The 20,859-nt window shown below is 45.7% G+C and overlaps 1 protein-coding gene across 6 annotated transcripts; it reads right to left on the reverse strand.

Moving 5' to 3' along the window:
• Window positions 1-230: 230 nt before the first annotated feature.
• si:ch211-269e2.1 (cohesin subunit SA-2) lies at window positions 231-20,218 on the reverse strand. 6 transcript variants are annotated; one of them, XM_036545039.1, is made up of 34 exons: window positions 19,951-20,205; window positions 19,450-19,733; window positions 18,485-18,596; window positions 17,977-18,096; window positions 17,391-17,475; window positions 16,327-16,491; window positions 16,107-16,203; window positions 15,846-15,922; window positions 15,663-15,734; window positions 15,007-15,211; window positions 14,303-14,454; window positions 13,962-14,035; window positions 13,747-13,870; window positions 12,881-12,979; window positions 11,389-11,468; window positions 11,193-11,300; window positions 10,795-10,912; window positions 10,179-10,296; window positions 9,800-9,897; window positions 9,504-9,596; window positions 9,332-9,421; window positions 8,927-9,130; window positions 8,768-8,844; window positions 8,589-8,676; window positions 8,426-8,506; window positions 7,341-7,433; window positions 6,521-6,698; window positions 5,430-5,569; window positions 4,790-4,891; window positions 3,946-4,100; window positions 3,326-3,454; window positions 2,629-2,834; window positions 2,044-2,155; window positions 231-1,754 (listed from the first exon to the last, which is right to left on the reverse strand). In XM_036545039.1, exons 4-34 carry the CDS (start codon window positions 18,015-18,017, stop codon window positions 1,646-1,648), a joined length of 3,570 nt encoding a protein of 1,189 aa, XP_036400932.1. In that variant the 5' UTR covers window positions 18,018-18,096; window positions 18,485-18,596; window positions 19,450-19,733; window positions 19,951-20,205; the 3' UTR covers window positions 231-1,645. The 6 variants fall into 6 exon arrangements, with proteins under 6 accessions (XP_036400932.1, XP_036400926.1, XP_036400927.1 ...); XM_036545033.1 differs by having other exon boundaries at window positions 2,044-2,158; XM_036545034.1 differs by lacking the exon at window positions 19,450-19,733 and having other exon boundaries at window positions 2,044-2,158.
• Window positions 20,219-20,859: the final 641 nt, after the last annotated feature.

Below are 20,859 nucleotides of genomic sequence, written 5' to 3' on the forward strand. Positions count from 1 at the left end.
TGTTTTGTATTTATTATTAACATTTTTATGCACGTGAAAGCAAAAGATGTGTTCAGTGGACCTTACAGTCACTGCAATTTAAAGGCACTGGAATTTAAATTCTGAGAAAGTGAAAATAAAATTTCAAATGATGTGAAGTGTTATTTGAAGAACGTACTTTTTCAATTTTTCAACATTTTTCAGTTTTAAGTATGGTAAAAGAAGACTACACACAATCAGTATTCTTCGTGTGCAATGTTTCCATTTTAGTTGACTTCTATACAATGACAATACCAAATTACCCATGTTAACCTTTTGAACAACTGAACCAGTTGGCCGTTTTCTTTTTTCAGGACAAACCTTAACACAAATATGCACTGTCATACAAAGGCTATGCTGAACAGAGTTAACATGATAACACTGTTTTTTTTAAGTAAATGAGCTGCCAGAACCACAGATGAACAGTTTTAGCTTGTTATTAACAGTCAAGTAAAGGTTTCCTTGTGGCTCATGTAAGCCAGTAACGAAAATGATTCCTGGCTTCGATGCACAACTAAGACCACTGCTGCCTACTCTATCAGTGATAAAAACCATTGGCATGAAACTCATCTTGCTAATCTTTTACCCATTTAAATGCGTACAAAATTCAACAAAGTTTAAAAAAAGCCCCTTTCCAACACATTTAAACTGAGATGATCTGTACATTCAACACAGCATTAAATTAAGTTTTAATTATTGCTTTAAAATGCAAAAGAAAAAAAAACCTGCTCCACTATACAAACTGTTAAACAAATCAGTTAAATTGTACCCGGTTCCAACGTCCTGAGCTCAAATCTCATTTCAGACAGGGAGACAGTAAGCCATCACAACAGCTCTTCTTACTGTTCTTACTCAACTTACTGTTCCCAGACCTCATAAACCGCTAGGCCAAATACTATGAAAAGATTTGCACTTCTGTTGTGGAGAATGTAAAAGAGTACAGATGTATTTACATCACCATTTAATTACCCTTTTCTTTCCTTATGGAATATAGAATGGACTTCACCTGATCAAAAACTGTATATACATATATGTACAAGACTAGCTTCTTCCCCAACTCTAATATTTTCTCATCTAATTGGCAATTGTTTTGAAAACAAAATATTTTCCTGAATTTCTCAGGGGGAACCAGAAGTATGCATTTTCTGCGAGTTAAATGTCATGAAACGTATTTATGAACCTTCTGAACTACAGTACAGATTTACCACAGTAGTTTGTTTTAAACAAGTAGTGTCCACATTGATGGAGAGGTAATTAAACCAAGTCCTGCACCAAGTCCCAGGGAGACCTGCACTGCCTATTAGCTTACATCTGGCAGCTACTCGAAAAGGCAGTCAAGTCGCAGCGTTAAATCCTAAGCAGGCTCCCGGGCAGAGCCGAAACGGCAGGAGAGAGGACACTGTCACCACATGCTACAGGATGCGTGGTGTAGGGCAGCAGAGGCAAATTCATCAGCTAAAACCAACAGCAGGCCCTTCACATGAATGGGTCTATTTACCATTGCAAGAGACACAACAGCAAGTACAATGACAGTTCTGGATCGCCCTTAAGGTTCCAGACTAAGAACTTTACTCCGCCACAGATCTCAGGCTTCTTCTCTGGCCTTGCTGAGGCAGGAGGGGCCGGGTCACAGGTCAACGTCCACCGTGTCCACGTCCACTTCCTCGTTGGCGGCGGTCGGGCATCCCTCTGAGGGCAGGGCGGGGGCCCGCGGCTCCGTTTCTTCCTCCTTGTGGCTGGCCATACAAAAAAAATGATGTATTGAGAGTATATTTCCGGGAATATCTTTTGTATCACAGTAAATACATTTCAAATGTGTCGCTTATTGCCATTCTGGTATGTTGCAATATACTTCTTTGTGTTAATATTTTTAATTATATTGCCAATATATTCTGGGACTGAACAACATATTTCTCAGTATATTACAACATATTTCATTTTCGCATTGGGTGGCCAGGACGGTGCACACACTTTCAGTGAAAACGATTCATTCTAAATGGTAACCCCTGAGAGCATTCATCTTACCTTGGTTTGGGTTTCACAGGGTTCCTGCCTTTTATTGCTGTAGACGTTAGCAGGGGAGGAGCCTTCAGCTCAGGGGTCTTGAGGGACTGGCTGGGGACAGCACGCACCTCTCCTGCTGAACAGCAGTAATAACACAAGAGCTAGACTTGTAATACCAGCAAGGTCAGCTTCACAAACCCTACTGTGTGTGTATGGGCCATCACCGTGTAACAAGGGGAGGGTGTCGATAAACCTCAACACAGACGCTGAATGAGTGTAGGCAACAGTGTAGCACAGTGGTAAGGAGCAGGACTTATAACCAAAGGGGTGACAGTTCAATTCCCCACCAGGGCACTGTTGTTGTACTCTTGGGGAAGGTACTTAACCCACAATTACCTCAGTAAATATTGTGCTGTATAAATGGGTAACATGTAAAAAAATAATTGTAAACAATGTAAGCTGCTCTGGATGAGCGTCTGCTAAATGCCAGTAGTTTAAGGTAATGCAGTGTGAATCGTTATCCCTTGATCACCAAGATCAATTTAAACCCTGCACACAGCGACAGCCTCTGCGATGTGCAGTTGCACGGTCTCTGTCACGGCGTACCATCAGAGGAGCCCTGCTTTAGGGAGGGCGAGCGGGAGGGGTTGGGCAGGGAGGGCTGTTTGAGCGTGTCGGAGCTGACGGAGGACACCGAGTCCTCGCCCTCCGCCGTCACCAGCAGCGACGTCTGGTAGTAGACGAGCGGCACCCAGGCTTCGTCGCGGCTGTTGACGGTGTGCTCCCCGGCGTACCTCTGCAGGTAGCTGTACCTGAGGGACAAACCGCAGCCATCACCAACAGGAGCGTGGAAGCACCATCGCATCAGCAACGGAAGAAGCGCACTCTGTCGTTTATCTTTAAACAGCCGCCGTACTCGTGCAAGACGGCAGGGCGTAGTTGGTGAAATCCTCCAACGCGCTCATGCACCAGCCAAGACTATTTTTCACACTTCAGCTTGCTCAGCACACTACGGTTAGTTAAGTGGCAATTAAGATGATGGGTGTGGCTTCAGTGATGTCATCCAAGCAATCAGCAGACACCTGATGAGTAACAAGGTGCCTGAGAGCGGTGAGATGAGCAGCCCCCGCCGACATACCCACCCCTACACAAATCTGTTATGCTGCCGGGGGCTCCAGGTTATCATTGGCTGCTGACACCGAGCCTTTCAGAAATGAGCTGGCTGGTTGCGTTTAGCACCATGACTTGAGCATATGGGCCTACGGAGTGCAGGGACTATGGGTCCTGGTGCTCATGAACTTACACGGTCTTCTTGTCCGGTCTCAGCAGCTTGCTGGAGAACTCGCTGAGGATGGTGAGGTACGAGAGGTAGGGCGGAGTGTGCTGCTCTGCTTGCTGTACGAAGCCCTGGAACACGAACTCGATGCCGTCCCTGCGGAGAGGAACAAGGGCTCAGTGAGAGCAACACTCCAGTACCACGGTGAAGACACTCACAGCTGAGACAACGTCACATGCTAGGACTGAGAACGGCGACATAAGCAGTGAGGGAGACGTAGGATTGGATGAACTGGAGATGATGAGTGTGGCAGTGGGCGTGTCCACTTAGCTCTACTCATGGAGGAGTGTCCTGAATGCCTACAATATACATTTCAGTGGAGGCTCATGGGACTGACAACTTATTACATTACATGCATTTTCAAAGGCATTGTTAATCACATGAATTTAAAACAAGTTATGAACAGCAAGCTCTGTCTCTCCTATTTAAAACTCAGAAGCCACAGCTGGTGTGCTCATCTACGATTGGGCTACACATGTCACATGGATTTCCTACACAAATCGGAGAGTGTGTGTGCCGCACAAGGGCAAAATCACTAGGCTTGATCACTGCCATGGAGAGCAGAACTAGGCAAGAGAGATCTGTACCTGTGGATCATGGCCAGGGACTCGCGGGACTTGATCTGGTCCCACCCGAAGCTGAGGGAGAAGCGTCTGGCCAGCTCCTTTATGCCGCTGAAGGTCTGAGCCACAGTGGTGCAGGAGATGCCGCTCTCCTGGTCCTCCTTCAGCCGCAGGAAAAGCTGCGGAGTGCAAGAGGGGGGAGTCACATGACCTCTAACGGCCATCCGACAGGCCCTCGCTTCCAGATCAGACCCCAGATCAAACCAGTCTAAACCCATCACTGTTTTGTACAGCTCAACCTTTAGGCTGACATGGTGAAGCAGCTATTGAGGAACCTGCCAGAACTGTCAAACAGAAGGGGCCCTATCTTCCTGACTGATGCTTCATCAGTTAAATGACACCTAAGGTGTTTATATGAGAAAATAACACCCAGAAAACAGTTTATAAAGAATTCATAAATCTCATGCTCGGGATGTCCAGTAGAAGACTGCCCCTGGAATAAGGCTTCATTTCATTTTCAAACATGATTTTTTTTTTCCAGACAATTTCACATTATGCCCATTTAGTCAGAAGAAATGGAAAAGGTGAGGTAAGCAGCAGATTTTTTCACAGAGTAGCCACTGGTGCCCTTAAACATGCATAGGTTTAACACAGAAACAAAGCCAGAGACTTGAGAGCCAAACTGAAGCCCAGCTGTGCTTCCCAGTGCTTGTTACCAGAATATTTCACCAGTCACAGGGGGCCGGGGGGTGCACAGGGGCCTTTCTGTGAGCAGGTGTCCCAAGACGCTTCTTGTTCTCTTTTGGTGGGGGGGGGGGGGGGGGGTTCTGAAATGGGTGTTGGATTCAGACAGGGATGCTCCACATACCTGCTGCAGGCACAGAACAAGCGTCCTTGCACTCTCGATCCTGTCCATCTGCCTGGTCCGGCTCAGGGTCTCTTTGATGATGTCGCCAAATTCGTTGTAATACTACAGTTCAGAGAGACATAAAGCAGTGAGCAAAGCATGAATTCACAAAAATGACCGAAACGTTTGCAGCCAACGTTTGGTCTCAACGCACATGGTGGTGCTCCTCTTATAAGCTCTGGTGCAGTTGGATGGTTTTAAACACTTCGCTGTGCTACTAGCAACCTTTTAGCTTTGTGAGCTGGTGTGGCAATAAGCCAACAATAGACATATGGCACAAGGATATCTGTGTCAGTCAGGGACTTTGTGTCAACCTGAGCAGAGAGATTAACGCTAAACAGAATATGGGCACTGAGGAGCAAGCTGGGCTGGCCTAGTTTTTAGAACTCCTGATAGCAGCAGCTAGCGCTGCTGGATAAGGATGTCTGCCAAACGGACAGAAACTGAAAACAGAACCACACTGAGCGGGTGGGTGGTTCCAGTTTTCATGTGGCCATACTCTAAACGTATCTGACGGGTGGACAAAACATTCTGGTTTCCTGCCCCGGCTGCCCGCACGGCCCCTCGACCCGTCCGGACAGGCCTTCGACAGGAAGAGTACCTTCATGTACTGCTTGAAGACCTCAGCCGCCATGCTCATCTCCAGCACGCCGTGCACTATCAGCTTGCAGTAGGCGGCCAGCAGGTTGCGCCGTCTGTGCACGTCCTCCAGCCGGACGATGCTGGACTCGCTCCCGCTGGCTGCGTGAGAGAGGGAGGGCAGAGAGAAAGGCTCCGTAACACAGCGCTGTAATTACGACCCCCTAAGCGTTCTGCCATTCACATCGCACGGCTAATAACAGAAACGTCAAAGGTCAGCTGAAGCTAATGATGTCCCCCCCCCCGGAAAGCGATCGTCCTAATATTGTGTCTTAATGGCTACCTTCACATTGCGAATGACCTTATAGCTGGAATGCAGCCGAAATTAACCACGCACCTTAATAGTCCTTCTAAAACATGGAATGATTACATAACACACAGGGAGCCATTTTATCAGTCCTCTCAATCTGGCAGGCCCTTATTGCACCTGTGTTCCCAACAGAGCAATCTTGGCTGATTCATGTCTATCTACAAGACATGTACTTCTACAAGATAATGGGTTTTTCCAAGGCAAATTTCTGAGAAAAAGGAACAACTTTTTTAGGAATTGTACCACAGTGTAGATGAGCCATAAAATAATTCTATGAACACGCATTTAATATCTGAATACTCTACCATTAGTATCTCAGTGTGAAACTCCAAATTGCTTCCTTTCATTGGGGAAAATAGCACGAAATATCATACAAGAAGAAAGTCTACCACCTGCTGGAGAATGGTAGTACTACAAAAGACTTACAAAGTGAAAGTAGAACATGGTGCTCTGCATTCTGGAGATTAAATATATGCACATAACATTTGTCGTATTACAGAACAAGCGCACATCTTAAAATTCAACTGCTAATCCTGTTGAAAACTGCTAAACTGCTATTTTTTTGGGTGAGGTACTGGTGTACTGTACAACCTAAAACATTTTTATTAGCAAGGAATCAATAAAAGTAAGAACAGCTATTAAAAAGGCACTGATGATACACGATCTCTAACTAAGAAGCATTACTAATGCTAACCAGCCACAGACAGTGCGGTATAATTGGGGAGAGGGACAGGGCAGCTCACCCCTGCTCTGGGTGTCCATCTCCACCTCGGTAAAAACCCCCTCCATGATGAAGGCCAGCAGAGCCTTCTGCAGTTTGGGGTCCGGGGTGTAGAAGAGGAGGGGGGTGCCGGCCGTGTGGTCCGAAGCCTGGAGCTGGTAGCTGTGAGCGGTGAGCAGATCACACACCGACAGAAAGGCCTGGAGAGAACACACAAAGCGTACTGACTACCTCCCTGCTGTTATGGCCACAGTCAGCAACGCAGCGCCGCAAACCCCACACTTCACAGTACCTAACACCCCCGATCATACACATCGCAGACAATAATGTCACCCGGCCGACCAAATCTGACACATCAATAACATAATAACACCGATCATTTGTGACACTGTCAGTGACACAACGATATACCAGGGTTGATTCCTTGTTTTCAAAATTGCATCTCGTTAGGTGGTATTAGTTTTGCGTATTTCACATTAAAAGACTTTACCTACTTCAGACATTGGGTTACAACACAATTACAAGATGAGTGTATTATTATATTATTACATACGATCGTAAGAATGAGACTGATTTGATCAGACAGGATTTGACACTGATCTTTCAGCTTTAATTAATACGTTCATTTGAAGCACACAGAGGTTACAAGGGTAACACTACTCCTTGTGAAAAGGCACCATCTACTCTCAAACTGCCCTGATTGGCTGGTTCTAGTGGTGGGCGGTAGCAGCCCAGTGACAAGGATTGGAATGTAAAACACGGAACAGAACTCAGAATTTTTTGCTTTGTAACTCAGTCTCAGCTCCCGACAATGGGAAGGTGTCTAGGGGGGATGTTCTTACCTGTTCCCTCACCGCAGGGTGGCTGTGGGAGAGACAGTGGTGGGCCTTTTCACAGAAGCCCCGCAGCTGGCTCCTCTGGGTCAGAGTTCTTTCCTGAGGACGCACACAACAACCGGATCATTCCCCTTCACATGGTACACAACGCTGGTAATGAGCCAGAAAGGCATTCTAAACAAGGGGACCCTACTGTAGTGCAGACGACATCAGTATGAACCATGAATATCTAAGCTTTACAAAAGCCGAAACCATTTTAGGTGGTAAAAGCCTCGGTCAGAGTAAGTAATAGAGTCTGATTTGATAGTCCAATGGGAGAACTCTGATCTGTAGGGAAGAAAGCACGGCTAACTGTTATTACCCTCATTACCCCGCAGAAACCATTCTTTCATAATCGCACCAGCTGCTCCAGGGACACCGCGTCTCTCTCATTTAAGGACCCTCAGCGGCGCGGCAATCTAATTTCATCAGCGCGATTCACCTGAATCATACCGCTCTCCTCTTTTCTGCTGAATCTGTCCAAATCAGCTCAATTGTGGAGTCAAGCACCACCGGCACTGGAATTGCAGATTGCGACACACAAGCGCGGCCGCCGGCAAAAATTACCGCCCGCGCTCTGTGGGCTATTGATTAAAAGCTCAGTGGGAGAAGAAGCCTGCACCCCTGACCCTCTCATGAGGCAGAACATAATCACCATCTATATTTCACTCGAGAGGTCAAAGGTCAGGGAAATGAGATTCAAAAAAAAAAAAAAAAACAGTTTTAATGAAACCACCAGATTAGAGAAAATGTACATGTACACAACACAGACAAGTTATGTCCTACAGAATGCATCACCGTTGTCTACTGCTCTTAATGACCTCAGGTGAATCACAATCACTGGTATTTGCTTCCCCTATTAAAATTCACAGAATATAATAAGTGATACATGTTAGTTATAAGATATAAATGATTAAAATATCTGCTGTCGTTTTTTATCACTTAAGATAGCTGTCAGTATTTCAGAAGGTTATTATATGCCAAATTGAAAAATGCAGACAGCTACTCGGAACGAATCCCTTAGTGCAGAAAGTTAATCAGCGGTCACGCACCTTGGAGGGCGACCCCTCTCCGTATGCGTTGAGCTGCCAGAGGACGATGTAGCACAGACACTGCAAGGCCTGCACAGTGACCTGCAGGAGGGAGACGCGCACTGTTACTGAGAGGGTGGGGGCTGCTTCAGTCTGCACGGCGTACTGAGTGAGGGGTCCGTACCTGGGGAGGCAGGCCGACGTGCTGGACCTCCGCATTGAGGAGCCGGGAGACAGGGTCGTGGAGCTTCCAATGGGACAGGTCGTGAGCGCTGAGGGAATCCAGGAGAGAGACAAGACGTTCACATTGGGCGCACGCCCAGGGTAAGATTACATTTGGCCAACATGCAAGTGCCCTCCTACTTGTGGAACATGGTGACCCTCTTCAAGGCCCACAGAAGGTTCTGCGACTGCTCTTCGTTCGCGCTGAAGGTGCCGTCCTGGCGGAGAGAAAACACGGAAGCTGATCAAGTCCTCCGCCTGGACGCCGGCATGCAGGGGTGGCGCGTTCTCGGTACCCACCTCCTGCAGGGTTTCTCCCAGCAGCAAGCCCAGTGCGTCCACCCAGCGCTCGACCAGCTGGTCCCTCGCGGGGCGCGCCAGGCCGTGCCAGGCCGTGTCCTCGCAGCAGAGGGCCTGGAGGGTGCGGGCGCCCGCCTCCAGGACCCCCGTGTCCGTGTGCCTCTCCAGCGCAGCGCCCATCATCGTCAGCAGGGTCTGCAGGTGCTGCAAAAACCAGGAGGAGGCGCACTTTCACTCTATCGTCTGCAGGGGGAGCACTCTCAACCCCAACAACCAGCGCTGAACCTTAAAAAAGCTTCTTATCCGAGCATGGTTTTTGAAACACGACCGTGGCTCTTTGCTTCTTTCCCCTGAAATAGGTGGTTGCTTTTTTAAGAAAGGGAGCCAGAAGAGCAAGAGACGTACCTCTTGGGAATATGCACCCTCACTGGCATCCATTTGGAAATACTGAGGTATTCTCAGCAAACACGCCACCTTCTCCGGATCCTCTGAGTACTGTGGAGTGAAAAAATGGACCATTGCATCACCAGAGGCCCCTGGAGGCTGAGGTATCAGGAGAGACCGGCCTGCTCTGTACCTTTGACAGAAGGTCCGGAAGCACCGCCAGGAAGTGTTCAGTAAGTCCGGCACAGTCGTCTGTCTGGACTTTCTTCTCTTTGGTGCTGATCACCTGAACACACACACACACACACACACACACACACACACACACAAACAGAGCATCAGCTCCCTGCATTCTTCCAAGCCCCAGAAACATGATCTCGTCCAGACAGGTCTTTTATAATGAAAGGTATAGAGCTGACTGACGACAGTAAGGAAAAACAGAAGTCTTAACAGTGTGATATGAGACTGGTCACGCAGACAGACTCTGACCTTCTTGCCTCTCCCAGCCTGCGGGGGGCCCTCCACTGCCTGCCGCACCGACGCCAGCAGGATGTCAATCACCAGGCCCTCCTGAATGTAGCTGAGACCTGTGGACACACACACACGCAGACACGCACGCACACACACACACGCACGCACGCATGCACACACACACGCACACACACACACACACACGCGCGCACACACACACACACGCGCGCACACACACATACACACAGCAGCAAGGCAGCACCGATCAGAAAAATACAGGGTCTATTTGTGGCCACAAGCAGACACTAACCATTTGTACTAGATGTAAGGCTAACATTCACGATAACATTACATTGCTTCATTTAGCAGACGCTGTATTTGCATTAAGGGGCCGTACCCTGCTCCAGTGAGGGGCAGTTCTGCAGGAGCAGAGAGGTCAGGGAGGGCCAGTCTTTCAGCAGGTCCCCTGCAGAATCCCATAGGCTGTCAACCAGGTACGTCACATGCAGATGGAGCTGTAGAGCAGGACCACACACACGATCGGTCCTCATGCACATGCACACACACACACATAAACACACACACACACACAAACACACACACACACACACACACACACACACACAAACACACACACACACACACACACACACACACACACACACACAAACACACACATGAATACACCTGGACACATACTCTTACACACAAAACAGGCATAAACACTTACTCAGTCATACATACACACACACACAACCACAAGCATCTCTCGCTCTCACTCACACACACACACACACACACACACACACACACACACACACACACGAATACACCTGGACACATACTCTTACACACAAAACAGGCATAAACACTTACTCAGTCATACATACACACACACAACCACATACGAGTGCGCATGTGCACACACACCCACAAGTATCTCTCTCTCACACACACACACACACACACACACACACACACACACACACACACAGCACTACACGCCGCCTCACCCCACTGTCCCTGTAGAACTGCAGCAGAGCTCGAAGCCTGGCGTCTGCCAGCTCCCTGGTCCTGTCCTGCTCTGATGACCCCTCTGTGGGCTCTGGGAGGGAGGGGGCACTGAGCAGCCTGTGGGGGGAGGTGATCATGTGTTCATTGAGGGTGAGCTCTAAAATTCAGCCTTTTTCTCCTGGAGGGTCCTAAAAATCACTACCACTATAACCATGCAAAGAAATTATATTATAAAAATTATATACTTGAGAAAAACTAAATACACAAATAAACTGGCTTAGTTTGTTCTTTAACACTTGTTTTTGAACGTTAACATTCCAGCCATTCTAGTTTAACAGCTTAAACTGTTAACAGTGAGCACAGTGGAGCTGCTGTGAAGCAGTTCCCTCAGACTCACTTCTTGTATAGGAACTCTCCTGCTGTAGTAGCCAGGGGTCTGTGAGAGGAGTAGACAAACTGGTACATGTGCTCGCAGTCGTCTGAGTTCAGCACATCGTCACAGGACCTAGGGGACACAAGGATACGAGGTCACCTCTCACACGCGCGCGAGTGTGTGTGCGTGCGTGTGTGCGCGTGTGCGAGGGCAGACTCACTCTGAGATGACCACCAGCAGCCTCATGGCCTGCACCGCCACCTCGTTGTCCCTGTCCAGCGTCATGGAGATTATCCGGTCCTGCGGGGGACACAAAGGGAGCGGGTGTCACTCGGGCGACCCCCCCCCACCCGCCCCCCCCGCTGCCAACGCCGCGGGTTAAACGAACTCGTCGATTCATAGAACGCTTAAAGTGTCTCCCCTCGTTTTCACGGCACCTCATTTCTCTCTCAGGAAAAAAAGAACTTACCATCAATGTATTTCTCCATCAGTGATTTGTTTGGCCTGAATTCACAGCATTTCAAATGCTTAAAACATACCATGGAATTGGCAAATAAATTACAGTACAGTGACCTTCACAGAACAGGTTCAGAGGAGAGAACCAGTGAAATGGATAGGGATGTGGGGCTTACTGGTAGAAAATCTGTTTCATACAGATTTAGGTAACTGACCTGGGAATGTCTGAAAACTCATGATTTCGTTCCAAATCCTGTATTATATTACAGAGTCAAGAAAATCTACAATAAATGTATTTCTTGGCTCAACACATACCTGACTGGTGTTGCCCATGTCAAAAGCTTCAACAAACACTTGATTGACTCACTTCAGCAGAAGAGCAAATTATGCACAGAGCTTTGTACCACTAATCCTCACCAGCAGAGATATGACCTTTAAATAATAAGCTTTAGAGTCAGATAAATTCAGTGATGCAGCCTCCGAACTCCACACCTTCAGCTGCAGTTTCCTTCTGGTTGTTCGGGCTGAGCGGAGACAATCTCTTCTATACACTAGGCACTGCATTCTGGTGTAATGACATACCAAGACCAGGCCATAAGGGTGGCTAATGACCTAGCTGAGGGGCTACACTGCCTGGAGGAAACCCGAGGGCTTTCACAGGCTGTCAATCAGCAATGATCTGCTAATGGGTCACCCTCCAATAACCTGCCATAGACATGCGTGCAATTCTATGGGGGTGACGAGAGAGAATATTCTCACACATGGAGTCTGCTCACCAGCACTGTTCTTTCATTCCACTGAGCTCTCTTCCTCTTTAAGAAGACTTTAACCAAGAACACGGAGACAAATCCATCCCAGATTTGGCAGATCATTTCCAGTCAAAGGTCTTGTGTTTATGGCATTAACCGTGAATTGATTTACAAAGGAGGCAGGGAGCTGGTGTGTGTGTGAGTGTGTACATTATAATACAGTAAAGATTTGCTTTGCCTTGCCTGTGAGAGGGACTGCCTGTGGTTACTAGGGTAAGGTTGTTGACCCCTCTATGAACTTCACAGAAGAAGAATGTGCAGAGAGGACAGACAGAGATGGGAAGGAGAGAAAGGAAAGTGGAGATGGGGAGAAATTTTGTGGATAATAGTAAAAAAATGCTGGGAAAGTAAGGTTTCATGAACCCCAAAATGAGTGAGGGAACCATGTACACTCCAAGGTAACTGCACAGGGAATACAATGAAACACTCCAGTCTCCCTGGACCTACCTTAAAGCGGCTTGTGAAAAGGTCAAGCTTGGAGTTGAGAAGTGTGTCTCCATACAGCACCTGTAGACTCAATAGACACTTCAAACGCACATCCGCTTCCTGAAAGAAAAGAAGACATCGGGGTCTCAGTTAATCTTTCTTTTTTTATACTGTACAAGGATTTGGCACCTACTGTTGATCTAAGTGAAAATAAAACCCAGCTAAAGTGTTGTAAAAAGTGGTTGGACATTTCAGGGCATAAAGCGGACAAGGATATTAACTATGGTTTGTGATTCTACTTTCAACTAGGCCTATACGTTCAGCTAGGCCTAAATACTTTTTCCCTTCCTTTCATTTAAACACAATTTACACAAAAACACAATTCAAGTCAAAAGTAATTATACATATTAATTAAGGCAGCATCATATCAAATCACATCATATCATTCATCTTCAAGCAGAGGGGTACTGAAGGTTATTTACTGAAACAATTGTCTTAAGACCTCAATGGCATCCAAATCTTTCATGAAATAACCGGATAACAATCTAACATTATATTGTATCAAAGCACAACCAGTTCTATTACTCATATGAAAATGTTTACAGGTTTTCACTGACAGATACACCCATCCTCTGAGAGCGTCTGTGCAATTCATTATATCTGACAGAATGACACATCGCAGTCAAAAGGCACGCTCTTCCTAGGACGCCGCCTCTCAGAGTACACTCCAACACAACCAATGGGTCACTCCCGCCAGAAGGTCAGGCCCACTAATCAAGTCCACAGGCCAGAGAGTAAACTATGTTTGACACGGGAACCGATTCACGGGACCAACCAGTAACCTGCCGCCACATTTGCAGAGCAGGACGCCACTCTTGTCTACGCACCTTGTCATACAGCATCCATCCCAGGTACTTCAGGTAGCTGTCATTGAGAAACGCAGAGCTGTACAGTCTCATCCAGATGCCCAGCTCCTCAATGCAGATGGCCCTGATCTCAGGGATCACGTCTCTGCGATCGGAAATCCATTTATCAGCGAAAGACCTCAAAGCGTACAAGCACAAAGGGCTACTGAGCAAAGCAAGTAATGTGGCCGTCTTACCGATACCGCTTAAGAAAAACTCCTTTGAAAATGGCGTCCATCATGTTTTCGATTTCGCAGCTCTTGTCTTGCAACTGCAGAAGCAATAAAATATTTTAAATATGGAGCCACAGGCACATCATCTGTTAGACCTGCCTAAAATCTGCCCATCAATTCTCCAATTATGTATTATATATGGACGAAAAACAAAGCTAAGACACATTAGATATAACACTGAGCTTATTAACGCAGTATTCAAAACTGGAGCCATTTCTCTCAAATGAAACAATCCTGTTTTTGGCTTGCACAGTTTCCTTACAGGTGGAAGCCACCGTGTTAGAGGCCATTCTGAGAGCGCTCACCTCCGCAATCTTCGCCTCGACCTTCTCCAGCCTGGACGCCACCCGTTTGGAGGGCGACTGCCCCTTCTCCACCTCGTAGAGCCGCTGGCTATTGTCCACGCTGACGCTGAGGTTCAGAGCCACGCCCACCAGGGCAGTGAGGACCTTCACAGCTATAGGACGAGAGAGAGACACAGCAAGATATGAGAGAGTTCAGAAAAAATTCAACATTCAGGAATTACTGAACTGTTATTGCATTGCATTACGTTACATTACTGGCATAGCAGACGCTAGTTCTCTTTTTTTCTCCTCCCTTGAATACCTGTACTTTTAGACAACTTGCAAAGCTATTCATTGTAAATAAACTGCCATCCCTACTATGCAATTTTATTGATCCATTTGATACATTACATTGTTGTCATTTAGCAGACGTTGTTATTCAGAGCGACTTACATAGGTTACAATTTATAGATCTTATCCATTTATACAGCTGGATATGTACTGAGGTAACTGTAGGTTAAGTACCTTGGCCAAGGGTACAGCAGCACTGGCCCAGTGGGGAATCGAACGGGCAACCTTTTGGTTACAAGTCCTGCTCCTTAACCACTATGCAACACTGAACTGCAAACTCAACATCTAAAGAGAACTCTCAATACAGAGACGAGCACCGCAACTGTTGTTCGTTGCGGTATGAACGGTGGTGCGGAAGGGAGCTTGCGTCTTGCCTGCCAGCGTGCAGGTGTGTCGGAAGGCCCGCACCCCCGAGTCAGACAGCTCTGTCAGCAGCGAGATGAGCGTGTCCATCAGGTGGCTGTCGTAGATGATGGTGTACTGACTCCGGGCCACCAGCACCGACACAAACTCGCAGAAGTCGTTGCAGAACCTTCTCCAGTACGAGCCGGGCAAGGCGAGGGGGTACTGACCACTGTCCTAGGACACAGCGTAAGGGTGGGACCGGTCATGAGATTTTACTTAGCTGAAGCATTGATGAATGTCACAGCAATGCATTTCACAGAACTGAGTAATGTAACAGCAATATGCTGTTGGGGAGAATAAATGACTGACTATTTCTATATTTCTACACGACAAACAAAACAAAAAATATGCTTCTTTTCAGAATAAGAGAATGTGAAACTGTTTAGTTAAGTTAATGTTAAGTTTAGTTAATGTGTACCGTTTAGTAATACGTGCAGACAAATGACAAATTGTTAGAATTACTGGCAGGGGAACAGAATCTGGCAGTGGCGACTTGCACAGTGGACTGACAGCTCAAAGAACAGGTTACCAGAATCAATACACCAGAACACATTTAAAATAACATCTCAGTGCAGACTGTAACCGTACAGAAATTCCAGTAATTGCTGTTACGGCAGAACCTTACCATGTGCAAAGGCCATGTGACAGTGAGAATCCAAGGGAAGGCCAGGAACTTTTTATACTGTAAGCCTGACCCCTAGAACAGATAAAAAACCCGATGTGAACAGATTTAACTTCAAACCATTGAGAACTCAACAAAGTAATAATGCAGGCGGAGCAGATTCAGAGCTGAGACATGAACTCCTACCTCATCAACCTCCTCCACCATTTTACTCATGACATCAGTGTCCTGTTTGTTTTGGAACATCTCCGCTGTGACAAGACCTGTGACAGAGGAGACAAAGGTCACACACAGATCCACCAACCACTACAGAGGTCTACAAGATGTACTGCAAATAAACATAAAAGCATTCCCTATATAAGCACAGCTAAACCTGCTACAGAAACTGTTTAATATATTCCAACAGGGGTGCTTGCACCAAAGAGTATATCAGCAAGCAAAAGTTGCCTTTGCATCCTGAACACTGGATGAAGAAGCTGATGAGGTCCAGTAGGGCAGTGTCCCTGTCCGTGTGGTAGGCCTCGATCCAGTCATCCACCACCGCCTTCAGAGCACAGACACACGGGAGACATGACAGGCCTTTCTGAAGGCGCCGAGTCCACAAACAGCTGCAGTGCCGTAATACTGAACGCAAACAGTTTCACAGACTCGCCGAGCTGTGTCATACCTGCATGACGCTCCTCCCCATGGAGATCACTTCGAACAGGGTGACAGCCTCCACGGGCCCATTTTTGGGGCGATCAAGTGGCGGCCGGCCCGGGCCCCTGCGGATTTGCTCTGAGCATCTGCGCTTGGCATTCTCTGACACCTCCCGAGCTTTCCTCTTCCCTCTCTGAACAGGAAACAAACACACAGCAACTCAGTTGTGCTGCGAAACTATCAGTAGGCCTACACATTTCTTTGTCATGGTTGAATACACTGAGGCATTAAAATAGCTTCCAAGAATGACCGTCAGCTTCACAGAAATACCATCTGAATGGATCACGTGCATCTTCTGAACATGCCTGTACCTTAAGGCTATATTTTCCCAGTCATGGACTGAGGGATCCACTGCATGAGCTCAATTCTTTTGCTTTGATCCTGTTTTTGCTTTGAATGCCAGTCTCTGTTTCACAGATCTGCACAGTTATCTACCATATCAAGAATTCTTTCTGAGATAATGTGCTGCTTGAGACATGTCAAAAATACAAAATTAACACTCTTTTTGTACTTGCTTTTTCACCTAACAAAGTTAGACCTACCTCTGTGACCTAAACAGTGATTAAGCGTAGTATCTATTTCATTTACCCACTGTTCTACAGACTTCAACAACTAATTTAACTCCAGTTTAACTGCAGACATTCTGTATTATTATTCTGTTCAAGAACAAATCAAGTTGAAAAAACCTTTGGTCGGTCAACTTTTTTTACAATCACAAACACGCCTAAAACTATATACATCTTATATACGTAACCTTAAAAGACTTTCAGCAGGTGTTTAGATGTGAAATCCCAAATATTACTAAATCCTGATCAACTGAGCTCATCTGGCATGAATAACACCATGCAACATCCCAGAACAAGGACTGGGACACCTCTCTTAAAGGCTGTTCCTTAGGCATACACTATATTAGAGTATTAGTGGCAGCACACAGAGGAACTGACCACATATGTAAAGGTGTTACAGTTTTTGCTTCAATCAGAAAGGAAATAAGACCTCTGTCTATTCTCAGGAAAGATGTGCAACACCCACCAGACTCTTCTGTCTGTTTTCATTGCTTACTCCGCCTAGGGTGTGACTGGCTGAACCAGAGGAAGTGACATCAACCGAGTTCTCTCTGAAATTCACAAAACACATATCACCTTTTCTCATATCATCTTACAAAGGGACAAACTGCATTAATGCAACTTATTTTGTTGTGGCTGGCCACACCATTTATCATTTAAAATATAACATTCGGTAGCAGCCTGAAGTATATTTTTAAAGGCAGAAACATAACCTCTTTGGTGAAAAATGATCAGGTGTTTGTCATATCATTACATTAATGATAAATTAATGCATAAAAGTTGACTTTGAATCAAATGTTACATTTTCTGGTAATTAAAATCAAAAGTGATTTTAAATGAGGAAACGTAAAAGCATTTAGTAGGATGTACCATGTACACACAAAAACAACAGTGTCACAAGACTGTCTTCTAAATGTTGGGCACCTCACACTAAATTCTTCCCATAAATTAAATTTTGCCATAGACCCAGTCAAAGTTCATTTTAAAAGCGTAATGGACCTGCACTTACAAGTTATAAAGCACTTGAACACTTTCAATAAAACATCCCTTACTTTTGTACTGAGGATCTGGTAGCTATTGGCTCTGCTATCATCTCTTTCAGGTCATTGATAAACTAGAGCCATGATAATGTGATGAATGACGTTCAGAAATGCTGTCCAGTAGAAGAGAACCTGGGGGAAGAGGTGACATTAACAGTCTGAAATCAGCACTTTGCATTCACTTACTCTGTCTTACTTACATAACATTACATTATTGGCATTTAGCAGACGCTCTTAGGCAGAGCAACTTACATAGGTTACAGTTACTTATGAGTGAAGAGCTGTGTGTAGCTTTAGTTACAACGTGTAGCTTTCCTGTTCTGTTTCAGTGTATGTACCATGATTTCCACAGAGGTCTGCTCTTAAAATAAACTAGCATTGCGTCTCTATTACACCTGACTGTTAGGACAGGTTTGTGGGCGTGACCCTGCCTGAACGATTCTCTGGGGTGAAGCTCATTAACTGCCATGGCTTCAGCACCCAAGAGGCTGAGATGCAGGCTACTGAACAAGCAACCCACCTGCATCAAACACACAGCCGACTGCAGCAAGACAAAGAGGACGCCGCAGCCCACAAACAGAAGACTAACCACGCTGAAATGTTCAGTTCTGTGAAGGTAGGTCCACCTCAGACTTTGAAAACAGAAAAACAGTTGTATAGTATTGGCTACTGCAAGGTACTATAAGGCTAACTGCAAATTAATCTAATTACTGATAACTACTTTTGTATGAGAAATTATGATTGCAGACAGCTATGGTTTATAGACGGGAATAAAGTCAAGGACCCTGTTGTCAGCTAATTTAGGAGTGGTAATAAGCCAAACGGGGGGCATCAGTGTAATGAACGAAATAGTTAGCTAGCTAACCTAGATAACGTCCAGGTCAGACAACCGGTCTACATTTAGGTAGGTACCTACAAATCTAGCTGCTGTAGTTCGCTTCTGTCTTAATTATTGAAACAATCAAAGCAATTGTCGTTTGGCTAGCAAACTAACCTATTAGCTATACGCTTTAAATTACAGACAATATGAGTTAAATTTACCCATAGATTAGCTAGCTAGCCAGAAGGTTTAGACAAAGCTTTTGGTGATACAGCTGTCTAGGTAGCTCTCAAGCTTGCGACGGAGTGTTTCCTAATAACAGTGTAATCGGCGCAGAATTTTTTTGGTCTGACACGTAGGTAGCAGGCTAGCAACCTTAGATCGCTCCCAGATAACAACACATGGGTGGCTAACTAGCTTGCGGAACACGGAAATGCAATTTCCTGCTTCTATCAAGACTAGCTAACAACAGCAAGGCTGCAGACTGTCAGGACACAAAGTAGCTAGCTAGATAGCCTCTATAAACATGCAGTTGTAGGTCTGCTATTTTAAGAAATACAGTAATATTTAATATAACATATAGCTTACAGCAGTAAATAAAATGGATGTCTGTTCTCTGTCTAAAAACGATAATAGATTGCCGAAAATTTAGATCACACACTCACTTTTGCGGCGAGAGACTGCCGGTTGTGATAGCTGATTGGCTATAAACTTGCCACTGTGTCTGCGCAAGAGATTTTCATTGGACGGAAGACGTGTCACTCAGGATTCCTTCAAATTCGCTCCTCTGGCTTCTCATTCACCCATCCCCCACAACTCGATTCCCCAAAACACGGAACTCTTATCCCGCTGCGGTAGCTAAGTAGCCCCGTTTACGAGTTCAAGTCCACTGATCAGCATTGACTTCTGTATGGCGGTGTCCAAGAAGCTCCCCAAAAACCTTACAGACCTGCATTTCAATAAGTGAAACCGAAATAATCACAGCGTGTTGTTATTGACACCAATATCACCAGTTGCGGCATTATTGCCATGTATCTAAGCTTTACAGTAGCTTCTATCTGATCAGCTTTCAACCAAGGAAGCAATATTTATTATCAAAAATGCGTTACTCTTTAAAGCAATAGTGCCGAGGATTTTCTGTTTGTAAAAACGCAGATTTCCCTTACCCATCGACAGAAAGCATGAAGATTTGGGTGGGTAACAGTCCTTGTATAGGAGCTAACAAGATGTAGATCTCAAGAACGCCATCCCGTGGCCTTCTCTCGCAATAATAAAATTCCACAGTGTCAGAAGCAACAGAGGGAGGAGCGTTCACTAAATAATCTTGCACTCTGAATAAAACATCATGGGATAAACAAAACTCGCCTTTAGCCACAATAACATTATACGCTGTGACGTGTCACCGATTCCTACCTTGGAATCCTGGGACTCTTTCAACGGATTTTAAAACCTTAGGGAGAGTCTCAAAACTACGCAGGTATTTGTATAACGCACGGCAGTGTCCTAGCTAAAGACGAACAAACAAGGCAAGACGAATAGTGTTCCGGAAAGATAGTGTGCCAGATGGCGACACACAACGGTACATTTCAAGAGACTGTTTCATGTTAATCAATGTCAGAACTGCAGTCAGATTTGTCCAGGACTATTCGAGCCATTACGCATGACAGCATTTGAGGGAGATTCTCATGAGCGATGCCGACAGAACTATATTTATGTATATGTACGGATTTACCGTTAAGGCGTTTGCAAACAGACCATAATACAAGTATGTGCCTTGACCTAAAATTCAGAGGCCGCAGATACCAGTGAATTAAGACTACGTTCTGATATTTCCTTTTACATACCGTCATTTAAAAGCTCTTATCCAGGGACTTGTTAGTACATAAAGTAGGGCATGTGGACAGTATTTTGCAATCATTGTCATTCACAGAATTTGAACAGTGTCACTGTATAAAACAATCCTACTATCAACAAGCTGTTATGAACAAGTGAAGAGGATGATATAAAATGAGGCAAATACACAAACTCTGTAAGAAGCAGTATGGTGCAGTGCTTGTAACCAAAAGATTGCAGGT

Source organism: Megalops cyprinoides, chromosome 14 (genome assembly GCF_013368585.1).
Source record: "Megalops cyprinoides isolate fMegCyp1 chromosome 14, fMegCyp1.pri, whole genome shotgun sequence".
NCBI classification, from domain to species: Eukaryota; Metazoa; Chordata; class Actinopteri; order Elopiformes; family Megalopidae; genus Megalops; species Megalops cyprinoides.

Coding starts and splice junctions, on each gene's coding strand:
- si:ch211-269e2.1 (XM_036545038.1), bottom strand. CDS start 18,017: ATGATAGCAGAGCCAATAGCTACCAGATCCTCAGTACAAAA. Junction 10,297..10,794: donor AGTTCTACAGGGACAGTGGG/GTGAGGCGGCGT, acceptor CCTGCTCTACAG/CTCCATCTGCATGTGACGTA. Junction 9,422..9,503: donor TTCCGGACCTTCTGTCAAAG/GTACAGAGCAGG, acceptor TTCACTCCACAG/TACTCAGAGGATCCGGAGAA.